Raw genomic sequence first — 19,242 nt, 5'->3', positions numbered from 1 at the left:
AGGTTCCTTGTAAATGCTCTTTATCAGGTTAAGGAGGTGCCCTGTTGCTGGTTTTCTGGGAGTTTTCATCATAAATGCTTGTAAAATTTTGTCAAATGCATTTTATGAATCTATTGAGGTGATCATAGTTGATTGAGGTGAATTGTGATGACTGGTTTTCCACTGCTGAGACATGTATGCAGTTCCTGGGATGGACCTGCACATGGTCATGGCATGGTGTCATTTTTACATATTGCTGGATTCAGTTTGCTAACATTTTGTTGAGGATTTTCATGTTTACATTAATGACCAAAAGGGGATTTTGCTTTGCTTACAATGTTTCTGAGTTTTTTCTTTTTTTTATCAGTAATTTTGGCCTCATAAAATGAGTTGGGAAGCATTCTCACCTATTTTCTGAAAGAGGTTGTATAGAATTAATATTTTTTATTCCTTAAATATTTGGTAGAATTTGTCAGTGAAACCATCTGGACCTGGAGTTTTCTTTTTTTGAAAGGTTTTTTTTTTTTTTTTTTTTTTTTGAGAGGGCATCTCTCATATTTATTGATTAAATGGTTGTTAACAACAATAGAATTCTGTATAGGGGAGTCAATGCTCAATACACAATCATTAATCCACCCCAAGCCTAATTCTCGTCAGTCTCCAGTCTTCTGAAGCATAACGAACAAGTTCTTACATGGTGAACAAATTCTTACATAGTGAATAAGTTCTTACATGGTGAACAGTACAAGGGCAGTCATGACAGAAACTTTTGTTTTTGATCATGCATTATGAACTATAAACAGTCAGGTCAAATATGAATATTCGTTTGATTTTTATACTTGATTTATATGTGGATCCCACATTTCTCCCTTTATTATTATTATTATTATTATTATTTTTTAATAAAATGCTGAAGTGGTAGGTAGATGTAAGATAAAGGTAGAAAACTTAGTTTAGTGTTGTAAGAGAGCAAATGTAGATGATCAGGTGTGTGCCTGTAGACTATGTGTTAATCCAAGCTAGACAAAGGCAATAAAACATCCACGGATGCAGAAGATTTCTCTCAAAACAGGAGGGGAGAGGTTCTAAGCCTCACCTCTGTTGATCCCCAATTTCTCACCTGATGGCCCCCCTGCGACTGACTGTGCCTGTCTTAGGTTGTTCCTCCCTTGAGTAATCTTACCCGTCTCTGGCTAACCAGTCATCTTCCGGGGCCATACAGGGAAATGTAAAGTTGGTGAGTGAGAGAGAAGCCATATTGTTTGAAAAGGTTAGCTTTTTACTTCTTTGCAGATTTATGCCCTGTGGCTTCTATACCCAGCATTTGTCTTGAGTTGAAAGGTTTTTTTTTAAACCACAAGTTGAATTTTCTTTTAATAGCTATAGGCCAGTTAAAACTATCTCTGCTTTATTGAGTTTTGGAAATTTATGTTCTTAAGGATTTGGTCCATTTCTTCTAAGTTGTCAAATTTATGGACATAGTGTTTTGTAGTATTTACTTTTTATCCTTTTAATGTTTGGGATTAGTTAGAAATTTTATTCCTAATGTTGATAATGTGTGGCTTCTCTCTCTCACACACATACATTTTTTTGTTAATCTGGCTAGAAGTTTATCAGTTGTGTAAAACAAGCTGCGTGGACTTAGTCCATAGTCCATGGGCTGTATTTTGCCAACCCCTGGTCTAACCCAGGTAAAAGACAAAACAGAGTAGAAAACCAAGACCTATGCTATCTATAAGAATCTCACTTCAAATATAAAGACATAGGTTAGAATGAAAAGGATAGAGAAGGGATAGACCATGTAAATAGTAATCAAAAGGAAGCTGAAACATTGTCAGGGATAAAGAACATTTATATAATGACCCCTAAGATGACATAATAATTCTACATGTGTATGCTTCTAACAGAGCTTCAATATGCCTGAGACCAAATATGATGGAACTGAAAGGAGAAATGCACAAATCCCTAATTGCAGTTAAAGACTTCAAAACTTTTCTCTTAATGATGATGATAGAAAATAAGGATATGGAAGACCTAAATGACATTATCAACCACTACACCTAATTGACATTTATATGATACCTGTTAATTGAAGAGAATAGAAATAATACAAAGTATGTTCTTGGGCCATAAAACATCTGGGAAAATCCCCAGTTGTTTAGGAATTAAATAACTGCTAAAGATTTCTAAATGCATGAGTCAAAAGGAAACCTCAAAGGAAATAAGATTTTGAACTGAGTTCAAATTAAAATATGACAAAAACTTGTGGGATATAGCTCAATCAACGTTTAGAGGAAAATTTATACTCAAATATTTACATTAGAAAAGCAAGTCTTAAATCAGTTATCTATGTCAGGGGTTGGCAAATTGCATCTCACTGCCTCTTTTTATAAATAAAGTTTTACTGGAACACAGTCACATTTAATCATGTATGGTCCATGGCTGCTTTCATGCTACAACAGCAGAGTTGAATAGTTATGACAAAACCCATTTGGTCCAAAAAGCCTAAAATATTTGCAGTCTGCCCCTTTGTTAAAAAAGTTTTGCCAGCCTAACTTCCATCCTAAGAAACTAGAAAAAGAACAAACTGAAATCACTGGAATTGAAAAGAGAAAACCAATAGAGAAAAATCAACAAAACTAAAAATTGGTTGTGATGATCGAATTGATTAATTTCTTTGAGGGCAAAGGAGAAAAACAAGTAGCTTGGAAGGGCTGAAGATGCTGAAAATGGAAAGAATAAATGAAACAATTAGAGTATCATATAGAGGCATATAGAATTCTTGGAGGAGATGTATAAGTATGTGAAAAACCTTTTTCTAAAAATGTGTATCAAATCAATTTCAGTATTTATAGGCCATCTGTTTGCAGGAATGCTTGGAATCATAAAATCCTATTTCTGTACTGGAATAGACATCATAGGTTAATCTTCATACCATATCATCAGGCCAATCCAATAGAAGAGTCCTTTAATTTTCTTCTGTCCTTAAAAATATTTAGAAGAAATTTTTTGAGAAGCTTTGAGAGGCAATCTCTAAGCTAAGGATTTCTTTAAATGTTTTATTTAAAGTTCATTTTAATTTTGTATTCTACTCCAAAATATGATAATGCTTATTTTTATATGAAAAATGCTTGCCACCCCTCTGCCCCATCAGTTAAAATTGGTGCTTTAGAAGGACATGGCACCTTTATTCCCTGGTTTTGCACACTCCTTAGTACAAAGCTGATGGTCTTAATTTGAGACATACTGGTTAGTTCCTTCTCTTTTAAACAGATGAGGAAAGTCCTCGAATGGGAAAGGACCTGCTGGAAGCTACACACCTTGTTAGTGTCAAAGCTTGGATCTGAACCCCCGTTTCTGGATGTTTAGAATTCTTCCTGGTGTTATCATATTGTATTAAATTTGTATCCAAATTTGTTTGTTTTAAACTGTGTCTAACTTGAGCATCATTCTGCAGGATAGTGTTACTTGAAATTACTTGGTGTTCTCCCTAAAAAAGTAATGTATAGTCCATTTCAGTCTGGCACATGATACATAGAAATATCCTTTGGGGAGAGTCTCAGTTCACAATATATTAAAAGGATCAAAGAGGCCTTACATTAAAGAAATAAGTCAGTTTTCTTAGCCTAGTGTCCAGTGTTGTTGTTTTTTCTTTTGAGAGATAGATATTTTAATCTTCACAACACTACAGTATACTGATTTTGGTGGAACAAAGTTGGGAGATACTAACCTATAGGATTATATTAGTTTAACTTTGGAAACTAGCCTGTAGAAAAAGTATTGATGTGGGCACTTGTAGACTAGATTTTCAGATGATGGGAGAAAGCAAGGGAAGCAGTATCAGTCAAACCTGGCTGAAATTAGATTTATAAGTATACTTAACATCCTACATGCCCCCTATATTGTTAGAATTCACTACATAGAGAACATGCAAATTGACCTCTGAATCCTTCCTACTATCATCCTTTCGATCACTCTTGGCCTCTTATCATTTCTTGGCTTTTGTTCTTCACTATTTAGTGGAATGTTGGGACTTTTTTGAAGTGCTTTTTTAAAAACTGAAATATAGTTGGTAAACAATATTATATTGGTTTCAGATGTACAACATAATGATTCCACAATTATATACATTACATACATTTTTAAACCAATTTTCTCCAATGGTAGAGTGATTGACATGGATCATATATTGTCCATATCTATTAGGGATAATACATGCAGGGTTTTTTTTTTTAATTCCAAAAATCAGCTTGCTCCTTTTTTGTGGACTGATGGGCTATATGGGGGTAAAAATATTAATGGAATTAAAATATGCTACTGTTTGAGTTACCTAGAAATAATAGCTAACACATGTAGCATATGAAATGCCAGCCACTATTTCATGTGCTTTCCATATATTAACTCCTTTAATCCTCATATAAAACTCTTGAGGTAGATAATAATCTCTATTTTATACTCATGAAACTAAGGTTAAGTAATTTGCCTGTGGTCATGTAACTAGCTAAGGGGTAGAACCACTTAAACCTAAGAATCTGACACTGAAGATAACTTTTATCTGCTGTACTATACTGCCACTGTTGTGTTTATAAATTGCTGCCCACCTTTTTTAAATTTTATTAAAGACTTAAAAACCTTTTTGCTTTCAACTCTTAATATTCATTCAACAATAAGTACCTACCTTGTGCCAGTCCCTGTGGTCATGACTGAGGAGATCCAGAGTTAAAGAAGGGTTTACTAGTTTAGACTTGGTTGTTAAAAAATTTTTTTTTTTTAATTTTTAATCTGTGTTAAATTTTTTAAAGTAATTCTAATTGTGGTAAAAGAAAAAGATACAAAATTCACCATCTTAACCATTTTTAAGTGTAACAGTTCAATAGTGTTAAGTATATGCACATTGTTGTGCAATGGATCTCCAGAGCTTTTTCATCTTGCAAAACTGAAACTCTACAGTTTCCCTCATTTCATACTGTCCCTCTAGTCCTTGGCAATCACCATTCTAACTTTGTTTTTATGAGTTTAACTACTTAAGGTATTTCATACAAGTAGAACTACATAGTATTTGTCTTTTTATGACTGGCCTATTGTCCTCAAGGTTCATGCATGTTGTAGCATGTGACAGGATTTCCTTTTAAGGCTGAATAATATTCACATACCACATTTTTAAAATTTATTCTTCTGTTGATATTTGGGTTGCTTCCACCTCTTGGCTATTATAAATAATGCTTTTGTGGATATGGGTGTGCAAATTCTCTCTTCAATATTCTGGTCTAAATTCTTTTGGATATATACCCAAAAGTGGGACTGCTGGTTTATATGGTGATTCTATTTTTAATTTTTTAAGGAATCGCCATAGTGTTTTCTATAGTGGCTACACCATTTTACATTCCCACCAACAGTGTACAAGTGTTCAGATTTCTTCACATCCTCACCAACACTTATTTTTGGTTCAGGCTTTTTTTTTTTAATAGTAGCTATCCTAGATGGATGTGAGATGGTATCTCATTGTGGTTTTGATTTTGTTTCTCTAATGGTTAGATTGGAGCATCTTTTTATGTGCTTGTCGGCCGTTTGTGTATCTTTGGAGAAATGTCTATTTGAGTCCTTTGCCCATTTATCAGCCAGGTTAATTTGTTGGTGAGTTGTGGAAGTCATGATACATTGTAGATATTAACTCATTATCAGATACAGGATTTCACAAATACTTATTCCCATTCTGTAGCTTTCCTTTTTACTCTGTTGATTGTGTCCTGTGATGTGCAGGAGTTCTTAAGTTTGCTATAGTCCCATTTGTTTATTTTCGCTTTTGTTTACTATGCTTTTGGTGGCATAGCCAAGAAATCACTACCAAATCCAATGCCCTGAAGTCTTTAACCTCTGTTTTCTTTTAGAAGTTTTATAGTTTTAGGTCTTTTATTTAGATTTTTTATTCATTTTAAGTTAATTTTTGTGTATGATGTAAGGGTCCAGCTTCATTCTTTTGCATGTGGATATACAGTTTCCTCAACATTATTTGTTGATGAGATGTTATGTGAGATTTCTTTTTAAATGCCATGAAATGAGTTTGTGAGATTTTTCCGTTTAAAGGATGTTTTTCACACCGAATTTAGCCTTAATATTTTCTTATTGAAATTGATAGAATTTCAAGTTTTACAGGTATGATGCAGAACATTTTAATAATGTTTAGTGATTGTTCAGCCCTTTTTTGTTTGTGGGGTTTTCACATTTGGATTTTTTATAATCAAACTTGTATGGTATATTAAAATTAAAGTTTTATATAAGGTAACATCCAAGTCACACTGTATATTTTTTCAAATGTCTAATCTATAATATAGTAAAATGTTTACTGCTTTGAGCTAAATCTCTTTTTAAAAAATACTCTAACCCAAAAAAAAAAAAGATAAAGAAATGTTGCATAATTTTTTCCTGTCCTTTTTTTGCTTGTAGGGAAGCAGCACGAGAGTGTCGTAGAAAGAAGAAGGAATATGTGAAATGTTTAGAAAACAGAGTGGCAGTGCTTGAAAACCAAAACAAGACACTGATTGAGGAGTTAAAAGCACTTAAGGACCTTTATTGCCACAAATCAGATTAATTTGGGATTTAAATTTCACCTGTTAATGGTGGAAAAAGGACTGCCTGGCTTCAACCGGAAAGACGAAATAAACATTTTATTTTCTAAACATTTCTTTTTTTCTATGCGCAGAACTGCCTGAAAGCAACTACAGAATTTCATTCATTTGTGCTTTTGCATTAAACTGTGAATGTTCCAACACCTGCCTCCACTTCTCCCCTCAAGAAATTTTCAGCACCAAGGAATCATGAAGAGACTTCTGCTTTTCAAACCCCTGCCCTCTTCAAGAAGTAATAAATTGTTTACTTGTAAATTGATGGGGGAAATGAGGAAAAGAAAATTTTTTTTTTTTTAATTATTTCAAGGTTTGTACTAAGCTTGATTGCCTTAGGGACAGAATTACCCCAGCCTCTTGAGCTGAAGTAATGTGTGGTCCGCATGCATAAAGTAAGTAAGGTTCAATGAAGAAGTGTTGATTGCCAGATTGACAATTTCACATGTTCATTGTGAATTATGTAAAATTGTTAAGACACATCCCCTCTAAAAAGGAATTTTAGTGTGGTTGTTGAAATTAAGAATGAATCTGGAGTGCTATGTACATTCTCTTCAATACGGAAACCTTGTCCTTGGTTCTTAAAAACATTCTGTATTAAAACTATAGCTCTTCCATAGGGCAGTTGTTACTTCTTAATTCAGTTCTGTATGTGTTCAACATTTTTGAATACATCAAAAGAAGTAACCAACTGAATGAAAAAGCATGGTATTTGAATTTTAAATGAATCAAAGTAAATAAAAGTACAAAGCTTGTTTTAGTACTAAATTCTTAAAGAGATGCTCATTAGTAAACCAACCACTTGAGTTATAGAATAAGGTTTTTAAATAAATGTTTTTGTCATCACCTTCAAAATATTTATATTGTCACTCATTTACTTAAGTATTGCTAAACTCTTCCATTTGCACTTACATTCAACCACCAACAGGAAAGCCTTTAAGATGTTTAAGTGATATATTTGTTTATAAACTGTTACGTGTTGTTGAAAAATACTGATTTTAAGTATTTTCCATATTAACATGCTTCAACAGAGTATCTCTAGTGAATTTTTTAAATGATATAAGTTGTAAGGATAGTTTTAAAAGTACAGTATTAGATATGCACAAGGAAAGTAATTTTCTTCAGATATGTTTGAATGACTGCTGTACTACAATATTTCGATTGTTGTTTACAAAACATTCGTTTTCTTCTAAAATAGCTATTCTTTAGCCTTCCAATATGCTATATAAGCCCTTGTTTTCTACTAAAAATGAGCTACCAATTTAACTCCTGAGTATAAGTCTGTGTTTGAATGTATCATACATTGTTCCCAGTACTACTTTTAATTATTAGTTACTCACTTTATTTACTAAGCCTGATAAATCTAAAAGCTACCCTTTAAAAGAATAACAAGGCAGATTTTAAAATTGGAAGCTGACATAATGTTAGTTATAATTTCTCATTTGAGGTTATTCCCTTTAAAACAGTCTAGAAAATTAATGTTTTCTGTTTAGTCATGGATTATTTTTAGAAGTTGAATTTGTTGATGTGTTAACAAAATATGCAGATATGCGTGTAATTATTGGGTCCGTTTTGAAAAGTAAGATTTTTAATTAATACTTGTAAATGGTATGTTTTTGTTTGTAACAAAACCATTGTCTTTTTTCAAGGATGAACAGAGTTTATGAAGGAGCATCATTCTAAGAATTAAGTAATGTAGTCTTAATATTTGGACAATTCACCAGATTCTCAAGAAGGCTTTCAAACAACTGTAAAGTTTGATGTTTATCCTGCTGAGGGGAAAGTTTATAGCATAAAAATGGTTTGTATAGCAGCATAGATATTTTCCAAAACTGGTTTAACAGAAACAAGCAAAATCACAAATCTGTTCACAAATTAGAATTCCTTCTGAATGAGTCAAAATGTCAAAGTCAACATTTTGAACATATAGGCTTTATAAATGAAAATTCCCAAGTATTTAGCAAGTTAAAGTCTCTAAAGTTAAATGTTTTTCAGAAGTTGAGGCTTTTTATTTAATTAGAAAGTTGGTGGTCCTCTTAGTCCCTGATAAAACAAGGCAATCACATTTTTAACTTAAAAAGACCAGATCCTTTGTACCTTGAGGATGGTTGCACTGGTTTGAAGTCATTTACTTAATGGTGAGGTTTAGAAATGTATTCTGTTGTTAATCTGTTTCTGACCCTTGGAGAGACCTGAAGATTTGAGTTTATACAGATAGAAATCAGGCATCTTTTGTGTAAACTTTTTTTAAATGAGAATTGGAGAAAAGGTGTTTGTTTTTAAGCATGCAATTTTGAGAATCTTTATTAAGAAAATGACATAATAAAAAAAAAATCTCATAGCCAAGAACATGTGGCCACGTTACCGGTAAGTTTTTTCTCTTCATATTGGCCAAAAGGGAATGAAAATGTTATCATAGGAATCTGTACTTATGCTACTGATTTGCCTAGAAAATAGCAAGTTTGGTATTACTTTGCAAATAATAGGGCCATGTGGCACTTTTATCTATAGGACAGATTAACTAATACAAATGAATTGGGAGGGGTTTATTTTTGATATATTTGTCATGAGTTTTCAAGCTTTGATAGTGTTTAACTGAAAAGTGGTTTAGAAAGGGCTAGATCCAATGTATTCACATTATTAAAAAATGGATATCAGATGTAATTTTAAGTTCATTGTGTTTCAAACTCAAGTACCATATTGGCAACCATAATATTGTCACAGGTGCTCTGTTCATTTAGATATCCTTAGGGGGAAAAAGGCATTTGTATAATACATGTGTACATATATATATGCATACAATATATAATCTGAAGCTCTGAGAGCTCTTAAAGTCAGGAATGCTAAGTATTATAGTATATTGAGGTCAGATGAAACTTTACATTTTTGTGTGTTCTATTGCATCCCTTTTGGTAGTTTCTTGGACTGCATTACTCCAGCACTCAAATTGATTTTTGTTTTCCAAGTTTCTTCCAAGTATTCTATTTTTTAATTGTTAGTTTTCTTTGGCTTGATACTTTTAAATATGTTGCTAGTCACTTGAAACAACTCCCCCTCCCACCCCACCCCTTTAAGTATTTGAATTTTATGCTTTGTCTCTGGCAGCTAGAACAGTGGTAAGAACATTTTGAAGATAGCTTCCAAAAGGTACCACTGATTTTTCAAAAATCATCCTGGGGGAGGAATTTTGGTGTTTTCATTTGAGCAGGGATTTTGTCAGAAAATGTGTTTTGACAGTAGGTCAGCAGCAGTGCTAGTATCTGAAAGCACAATACCAGTCAGACAGGCTGTCTGATTAGAAGTCATCTGGCTGAAGTTTATCTCTGTCTCTCAGGCCTAATCCCTACTATCATTTTGACCATTTGGGGTGACATGTGGAATCATACAAAGGCTTAGGAAGAAACAACAAGTTTAACACAACATGCTTTTATTTACTTGAAGGAACTTCAATCTAGAGTTCTTTTGATTTTTAGTATGTTTTTAATTATATGATCAGCTACAGTCATAAGTTGGTCTCTATTTTGTAGTTAAAAAGGCTGCTTCATTTTTCAGGATTAAATAAGGCTATTATCTTTAAGATTCTGAATTAAAGTGGGTTTAGAAACAATGATTTACACGCCTTTTCAGTTATATTCAAGAAGCTTTATTTTCTGGCCTTTGTAGCCCTGAAATACTGTTTCCCATTGACCTAATACAAAAGTTGTATATTTATTTGGATTATATTTACATTATATTCTTTGTAAATGTTTAGTGTAACTTGCACTTTTAAACATGACCCAGTTTGGGTATTAGGAACTTGAGAAATTCCCCCACCAATTAACTGTCAACTGACTTTTTATGTCTTTCTCCTCTCTTCAAATCATGTGACTTAGTAAAAGTGGAAGCTTTGATTGATAAAAATATTTTAGCACCGAAAAGCTAGCCTTATAAATAGCTCTAAAAGAAAAAAATAATAATAAGTTAGATTTGACTAGCCTGGTTGGTAGGTTTGAGCCCTAATTTACTGTTTCATCATGGATAGATTTAGAAGGAAGAGCAACTCAAGTGAATAAATATTTCCAGTTTTAAATGAGACTATCCTAACCCCAATATTAATACTACAGAATGCCAAGATATCCATGGATTTGTACAGAACAGTAAAAGATTTTTAAGGCAATTACTGTCATCATGGACACCACATGTAATGATTTCTCACTTTAAATTAGCTTTGTTAACATCAAAGAAATGCTGCCTAAATTTTGATTGGTTTTAAATGCGGATGGAGAAAGTAAAGTGTACTCATTAGTAAGCCTGTGGATTAAGAGTTGTGAGATAAGTTTGCTCACTCAGTTGTACAAAGCACAACCAGAACTTTTGCTGGATGGCTTACATACATCTTGAATACTTTTAATGTTATGTTGACTTTTTTAAGTTGACTGCACAGTCACTGTATGTACTAGGAACTGGTTTCCTTGACTTTCTAGAATCAATGGCTAGGAGAGGCACTAATCCCTGAGGGGTTGAACATATCATGAAGTTGAGTCAGTATGGAAGAATTTCAAATAAATCAAACAGGGTGCTGAAGTTCCATCTGTCTCATCTGCTTATGATAAGTTCTTACTGTTTAGTGAATGTAGCTTAAGCCTTTGTATGTGTCCTCAGGGGCAAACTTTAAGAGGGACCAGAAAATGTTTGAATAGAGGGATTGTATTTCAGGTGTTTTAGCTTGAAATTTATTTTTTAAAAAAACTAAAAATAGAAAAAAAAAAAAAGAACAAAGCCTGTGAAGCAAGTTGATATTATAAACAGGCAGAGTTGTTTAGTACAGAGAAAAAATATTGACCTGTCTGCATTCTGGTACTGTGGGTGCAGGTTCTAGCTGGGTATAACATGATACATTTTTAATTATTCTCACCAGCAAGTAAAAGAAAAATGAACAATCTTGAGGAAATGTCTTTGAAAAGGTCAAACAGTAGGAAATTCAATTTTTACCTACTATACACAGGCATACCTAATACTTGCCTAAAGTATGGCATTCCCAGGCTTCTGTCTGAGGAGCATCTCAGAGATGTGAGAGTAAATCTGAGGTAGTTTAAAAAATTGGTAGGGAAGGAAGAAAATCCCTGCAGATGATGATCTTGTTAGTTGGCCAAGTGAAATGGTCTATTGTTTGGGAGGTTTATTTTCTTAATTTTTTAAAACTGAATTGGTAAACGCTTTATAGACGTATTTTTATCCAGGTGCCACTTCAATTTGTGTATGTAATAAAATTATTTATATTAAAGTGGGAAATAATTTGTCAACATCTTTCTGTTAGTATAGATTTATTAGGGGTGGCAAAGAAGAGTGCTAGCTAGCAGTTTTTCCATGTGAAGTTTTCCCCGGCTGATTTGTCCATAGTTGTCATTCCTGCCCCCAAAAGGAATTATTTTTAACCTAGATGTATCATCACTTGAAACTTTTTAGAAACGATCAGGGAAGTTTCTAGAGAGAAAGGTGTTTGGGTTTTGTTTTGTTTTGTTTTGTTTTTCTGTTTTGGTTTGTCCTTGAGGATTGAGGTGAAGAATACCTTCCCCCAGAACTATCAGCACAAAACAGGGTATTGAATTTTAACTCTGATGTTGCTATTGGAGTTGAATACTAAATAAGTAACTGTAATGAGGGAAATACATTTCTAATAAAATTCCCTACATTCTAGAAATATCCCTGTTTTAATTTTTTTACCTAAATCTTTTTTGTGCTTTATCTGTGTAAAGAGAAAAAAATATACTTAGTTATAATGCATTTTATTAACACTATGTACATATTAGCTACTTTATGTTCAGAATGGTAGCAATTGCTTTGTATATTACAGTGATCCTTGTGAATTTGTGAAATATTGTCATAAAGTACTTTTTCTTACTGTAATCTTTGTGGTATCAACTGTCATAATGCCCTTTTTACACATTTATGTGCAGTCACATAAACATGCTTTTAAAAACTCTGTAAGTCTCTTTTTTGGGGATGGGATCTCTATATTTTAATTTTTGCTAATGTTAGCTATATTTCCTTGGACTTATGTTCTACAGTTGTTATTAGAATATATCACAAGCTAGTGTTGCACAGCAACAGGAAACTAATTCAAGCAACAAGGACATATCTTCAGTTACTTAATTTTGCTGTATTTCTGATTTTTAGCACAAGATTTCTTTGTTCAGTAAGATTGAACAGTGCCTATTTGAAGATTTGGAGATGTTGCTGCCCTATTGAAACAACCAGTGGGAGATACAGGACCAGCTGTCTCGGATGTCATAAAATGCATGTTTGCATTGGAAGAACAGTAAGAACAGATAACTTCTCAGGTCCCCTTTGTAACTAAAGTTCTGTGATCACATAAAATGGGACGAAAGGGGAGGGGATATGGTTAATCTGTTCTTTGCTTAAAGCATAATAAAAGATTCTCTCCTATACTATTGATCCTGAAGATAAGCAGTTGCATTTATTCTAAGCACTCTTAAAATTGCCGTGATGTGTTTATTAAGCCTGTTACACCCACCATTGTTTGAAGGGATTACATGAATTTTATAATTCTACAAAGAGTGACCTCACAGTTACTGTACAAACACATTTTAAGAGTAAAACAGCAAAACTAATCATATAGGAACAACAGGTAGAAACCTTGATTGTGCTGAACAAATCATACTTGTCACCCTACTTTACTTGTAAGCCACATTCAGGTCCTGGGGCCTCCAATAAAAGCACAGTTTCTATCTTCGACCATACCTCTGCTGTCACTTGCACATTTCACAAATATTCTTGAGGACACTTCTGGGCACTGAAAAGCCCTACTCCTCAAGAAACTAAGACATATGGCCAAAGAGACAATTCTAACATTTATCCAATTTTAGCTCTGATCTCCAGACTCTCATATTTGTCATCTACATTCAAATTGCAAGACAGGTCCAAAATTTCTAATTTCTCCTCGAAATCTGTTCAGCTCTTACTTCTGTCTTGCAAATGATGCCACTATCCACTAAACTGCTTAAGGCAAAAGCCCAGAAAACCACTGCTTTAATCAATGTTATCCTTTCTCTCACTGTGCATTTTAATTTCTCCACATCTTTCTTAAGCACATTGACCAAATTGGGGATAAGAATTCTAGTGAGGGCCTAAACAAGTGGAGAGGAAAGGTCATTTCCAGGAGTTTGAATGATACTTGTTTTCGAGGAGTGATACACAGAGCAAACGGACTGTTTTAAAATGAACAATTTAGTGTGTTCACAGTGTGCTACTTGCCACCTGTATCTAGTTTCAAACATCTCCAAAGTAAAACCCTGTACCCACTGAAGAGTTTCCATTTCCCCCCCTCTCCAGCCCCTGGCAGCCAACTCTGCTTTCTGTTTCTATGGATTTGCCAATTCTGAATATTTCACATAAATAGAATCATGTAATATGTGATTTTTTGTGTCTGGGTTCTCTCACTTGGCATGTTTTTGAGGTTCCCCCACATTGTAGCATTTATTAGAGCTTGATTCTTTGCAACTGAATAATTCCACAACATTATAATATTCCACAAAATATATAATTTGTTGCATGCCACTGTTTGTTCATCAATCGTTAACGGACATTTGGATTTCCACTTTTTGGCTATTGTGAATAGTGCTTTAGGGACATACAAGTAACATACTTCCCATACAAGTATTTGTTTAAGTCACTGTTTTCAATTCTTCTGGGTATATACATACTTAGAAGTGGAATTGCTGGGTCATACGGTAATGCCATGTTTAATTACTGGAGGAATTGCCAGATTTTTCCTCAGCTATTGCACCATTTTATACTCCTACCAGTGATGTATGAGGGTTCCAATTTCTCTGGCCAACACTTGTTATTTTGTTTTTATAAAAATTATAGGCATCCTCATGGATAGGAAATGGTTTTAGTTTGCAATTCCTTAGTGACTAATGATACTGAGCCTCCTCTCATGTTTGTTGGCCATTTGTATATCTTTGGAGAAATGACTTGAGCAAGTCCTTTGCTCATTTTTAATGATGTTGAGTTTTACAAGTCCCTTATATATTCTGGATACTAGATCCTTATCAGATAATTTGACTTACAAATATTTTCTCATTTTTTAGGTTTTCTTTTCACTTTCTTGGTAATGTTCTCTTATTTTTTAACTTAATCTTTAAAAGTAATATGTACATTTGGAAGAAACAATGAGCAAGCAATAAAAAGCAATTTCCTTTGTATCCTTTTAGGGACAATCTGTGCATATACATGAAAATGTATATTCTCTCCTCCCCCCTCTTTTTATGTAAGTGGTGCTTTTTTTTTACTGAGTGTGTCTTTGCAACAGTGCTATTTCAGTATATCTGTATCTGCCTCAGTCTTTCTAAGGAGTGTGTAGTATCCCATTGTACAGACATATCATGGTTTACTTCTCCAGTACTTCTTTTTTGTGGACATTTAGGTTGTTTGAAACTTGACTGTTACAGTTATACCCAAGTTAGTACAAATACATACAAACTAGTGTTATCTCCAGGATAGATACCAAGAAGTGGAAACTATTAATAAATATGGTTTCCTTCATATTTGGAGATTACTTCCCAAGCATTTTTAAGAATCTGCTATATTAATACATTGGTTAGTATTTTTCTATGTCAGACTTAGCACTATCTATATTTTTTAGAAAAAAAAATTAGAAGTAGCAGAACCAGCCTTATAAAAGGTTATGAAGTAAGTAGACCTTCTTTCTCACCTCTGTTACACTGTTTCTCCTAATCTCCCTCAGAAACAGTTATTCTCAGCTAGGAAACTTAATTTTTCAGTATGCCATCTTCTTAGTTAAATTTTAACTGATTTTACAGAAAGGAAAGCATAACATTTAAAACTTAAAAGAAAATACCTAAATCTTGCAGATTTTTTTTTCTGAAAAGAAACTTATGAGCTAACAAATCTTCAATTTTTAAAGTGACAAAAACAGTAAAACAACCGAGGACTGTCTTGATTTCAAGTAGTTCATGTCACTAAGGGAACAAGTCTCCTGGTTCCCAGAACACGGCTCCCAACTCACTGCAGTGTCTGACCTCAATCCTGGTAACTTGAAAATGTTTCTCTGTCTAGACAGAGGTTCTGGGAAGCAGAATTATGACTCTGACTTTAAAATAAATCACATGTCTATTTCACCAACTATTATGTCAAGCCCTATATATCTAGGACTGCCTACCAATACTGATATATTTTCAAAAGTATCTCAGAATTTTATTTTTGTTTTTTTAACTTAAAAATTGACAGAAAATGCTTATCTTTCAGCCACCATAAACTAAAACATGGGGATTAAATGGAGTGATGTTGGAAATTAATTTTTTATATACGTTTATGATAATTTTGTTATTGAGAAATTACTTATTTTGATATCCCTGATTATTCCTTACCTTGGGCAAGAAGAAATAAAGCACTGAAATTAGACTATTTAGTAAGGTAACTCATCAGTAAAGCAATCTTTTTCATGAGCAAATGTTCATTGAACTCCCTTTATGAAGAGGGCACTGTGTTAATACTTGAAATATATGAGATACAGTCCTTGTCTTCTAGGAGCAATGAATTGTACTTGGTAAAACATTCCAGGTAATGTTATTCTGCCTTGAGTTTTCAACTCAGTGTTCAGTTAATTTAGATGAAGTATTTTAATTAATTAGAAATTTGGTCCTTTTGTAAGAAAGAATAAATGTTCCACTAGAAACTATTTGCAAATAGTACCAGGGCTTCAGATTGTTCTATCATGAACTAACACAAGATACCTTTAGAGGTAATCTACTTAGAAATCAACAGCATTCTTCACAGTGGTAGTTATAAGAATCTGATGTCATACATGTATATTTTAACATAGCATCATGGCAGCAGTATTGGACTTTAATTGGGGAAAAACTTACTGATACTCCCTAGATAAGTAACAAGTCAAAGAAATTAAGTAGTGTGAGAATGAAGGCTTAGTACAGTAGGTTTAGGCTAGGTTTCTATAATCCTTTTAACCTGAGGATAAAACAAGCACCATTAAGCTGGACCTTTATGAGATACATCACTACTTTTAACCTGAGTGAAAAATGTCTCAGCTTTGTTGACATTTATAGTGGACACTGGCATACTATCCCGATGTAGCCATCCCCCCACCCTCCCTGAAGCACTCATTTTCCCAGCTTCTGGGGATGGTGGCTAAGAGCTCTTGCTGAGTCCCTCTCCAGTCCAAGGTTATTCCCCTTGAAAGTAATGACTAATCACAAGGTTATGAAGTCCCATCCCCTTGCCTTCATATGTCCCAGCTGAAGGGCCATCACAGCTCTGGATTCACTAGGGACTTTCCTGGCTGCATCCCAGCAGTTTCTCCCTCTTTCCTAGTTCTGCTTTTACTCCCTCAGAGATGTTCATCTTGAAAGCATTCCCACCTAAACTTCCTGCACCCTAACCTCCATCTCTTAGTATACCTACCTCCCCAGAGAACCTGATGTGCAACAAAATCTTAAACCCAAAGTCCAAAGAAAAACACACTTGATTTTTGCTTTAACAAACTATTCCTGCTGAGTTTTTCTTGCCTTTTATTTTCTTACATCAGGAAAAAAAAAATGACCTTCAACCTTTTCTGATTCTTAATGTTTTATGAAGATAAAAAACAACCCAACCACTGCCTACTTCACTGGGTAGAACCTCCATGCACCTTGAAGCTATCCACTCCCACCCACACCCCAAATCATTTTCATATCTATCTTCAACTTAGGAATGTTAAAGCAAAGGAGCTGAACTCCATTTCTAAGAACCTAAACTGCATTGGCTTTTCAGTACAGCATTGATGATATTGCAGGACTTTTGTTTTTGTTTTAAAAGACCTTTCATGTTCATGGCATAGCACTGGCAGTTTATATCTTTGGTAAGCTATGGATGTTTATTTCATGTGCATTTATCAGAACTGTGTTGAACTGATACATCACAGGATTCTCAGAACTTTTAATTCACCTTTATTCAAGTAAAACCTCTGTTTAAAATATATGTAGGAAATAATGTATTGGGTATTTTCACATACAAGACAGTCATTAAAAAGTTAAGAGGAGGCCCTGTTTCTACTGTTTTACAAAGAGATCATCTCTAGTACCAAATACCATACTGGGATTATGATATTCCTGTGGTCTAAGTTTGTTTAAGCAGTTGTTTTAGCTTTTACATTGTACAAAATAAAGGGCTGTGTGTGTGACTTCCTCCATAAAGTCTATCCAAGATAATCATAAAACAGTGTAGCAATCTTTTAACCCAGAGATCAATACCTTCTATATGGAATGTATCTTTTTCACTCAATAAATATTTAGCTATGATTTATGAGATACTGGGAGGCAACTATGAAAGAGGCAGAAGCATTCCTGACCCTCAAGCAGCTTACAGTCTGCTGGGGAATCCAGACATTGAATAATTACAAGCAAAATATGGAAGGAGCTTATACTGGGGAGGCCAGCCTCTCTTGGAGGGGTTTCACTGTCATCCTATGCATTACAGGAAGGCAGGGAAACCCTGTGAGAGAAATACAAAAACATTTGAGAAAGGGGAAGGCTGAAGGAAAATTACAGCTTTTGATTTGAAAAAGATAACCTATTCATAGCACACAGTGATCCAAGATCTTAGGTGCTTTCAAAAAGTAACATTTTATTTTTACTTCTTTGTCTATATACCTAAATCTGAAATTAATCCAAAAAGCAGAAAATGAGGCCTCAGAAAACTCACATCCTAATCTCAAACAACCAAAAGTATAAGACTTCGATGGGGCAGACAAAAGATTCCAAGAGCATTAACAGCTTAGGGAATGTATGTTCAAACCTCTTGTTTTATATTCAGAAAATTGGAAAACTGGGCTAAACTTCTATCTCAGAATGTGTTTAAAAAAATTTGCATGATTTAACCTCACCAAAACAAGCTCACTGATTTGAACACCCCTTTATACCAGCCCTTTGTCATATCATCAATGAAAAGTGTTTATTAAGAGGAATACAGTATGGAATACAGAAACAACATAAACCAAAATCTTTTACTTTCCTTTAATCTTAATTGAATTTCAGAGTGAGTACAATATGACTAGAAAGTCACAGCAATGGGACAAAGACCTGCTATTTTAAAACTGCACATGTGCTTTGTCTGTTGAGAACTTTGGGTTAGACTTTTTGTACAGTAGACATTTCATCAAATACTGTTAGATTCCCAGTCCAAGGCTTTAATCAACATGCTCAATGACATCTTATAACCAACTATAAGTCATCCCTCTGGTTTCTTTTCTGTGCTTTGTAAATATGTACATCTTTTTCGGGATCATAGTGAACCTTACTCACGGTAAATTGCCTCTCCAACATGGCTAAGAAGTTGTTATCCCGTTCATAGCGAATTCGGCAAGCTAAAAGAATCACGGAGTGGTTGCTACAGAGATGTTCCAAAGTTTGAAGAAGATCTGTGAATGTTTCTTCTAAATATATGATATCAGCTCCAAGTATCAGGTCAAATTCTCCAGGTAAAAAACTCCCCAAATTTTGCCCCCAAGTCAGCTCCTTAACAGAAGCTTTGGGTTGGATGTCGGGAGGTAAGTTGGCTTGGACGTTTGATTTAAGAAATTCTAATGCTACTTTTCGATCCGTGATAGTCACGTGAGCACCTAGAA

General features: G+C 34.0%; 2 protein-coding genes across 10 annotated transcripts in view; one reads left to right on the top strand and one right to left on the bottom strand.

Moving 5' to 3' along the window:
* CREB1 (cAMP responsive element binding protein 1) overlaps positions 1-13,032 on the top strand; it is a 64,774-nt gene extending 51,742 nt beyond the window's left edge. For all 5 annotated transcript variants that reach the window (XM_057503643.1, XM_036920298.2, XM_057503642.1 and 2 more), the window contains one exon: positions 6,424-13,032. In XM_057503643.1, coding sequence (XP_057359626.1) covers positions 6,424-6,568 — 145 coding nt within the window. In that variant the 3' untranslated portion in view covers positions 6,569-13,032. The remainder of the gene's footprint in view (positions 1-6,423) is intronic.
* The window catches only part of METTL21A (methyltransferase 21A, HSPA lysine), a 289,359-nt gene that overhangs the window by 259,754 nt on the left and 10,363 nt on the right, over positions 1-19,242 (bottom strand). For 2 of the 5 annotated variants that reach the window (XM_036920294.2, XM_036920295.2), the window contains exon 4: positions 18,617-19,236. The exons of the other annotated variants lie outside the window; for them this stretch is intronic. In XM_036920294.2, the coding sequence (XP_036776189.1) occupies positions 18,839-19,236 (398 nt within the window). In that variant the 3' untranslated portion in view covers positions 18,617-18,838. Of the gene's footprint in view, positions 1-18,616; positions 19,237-19,242 lie in introns of those variants that run through there. 5 annotated transcript variants of the gene reach the window in all.

The sequence above is a fragment of the Manis pentadactyla genome, chromosome 6, assembly GCF_030020395.1.
Source record: "Manis pentadactyla isolate mManPen7 chromosome 6, mManPen7.hap1, whole genome shotgun sequence".
NCBI lineage: Eukaryota > Metazoa > Chordata > Mammalia > Pholidota > Manidae > Manis > Manis pentadactyla.
Note: the sequence above shows the minus strand (reverse complement) of the source record. Positions and strands in the feature narration are given on the sequence as shown.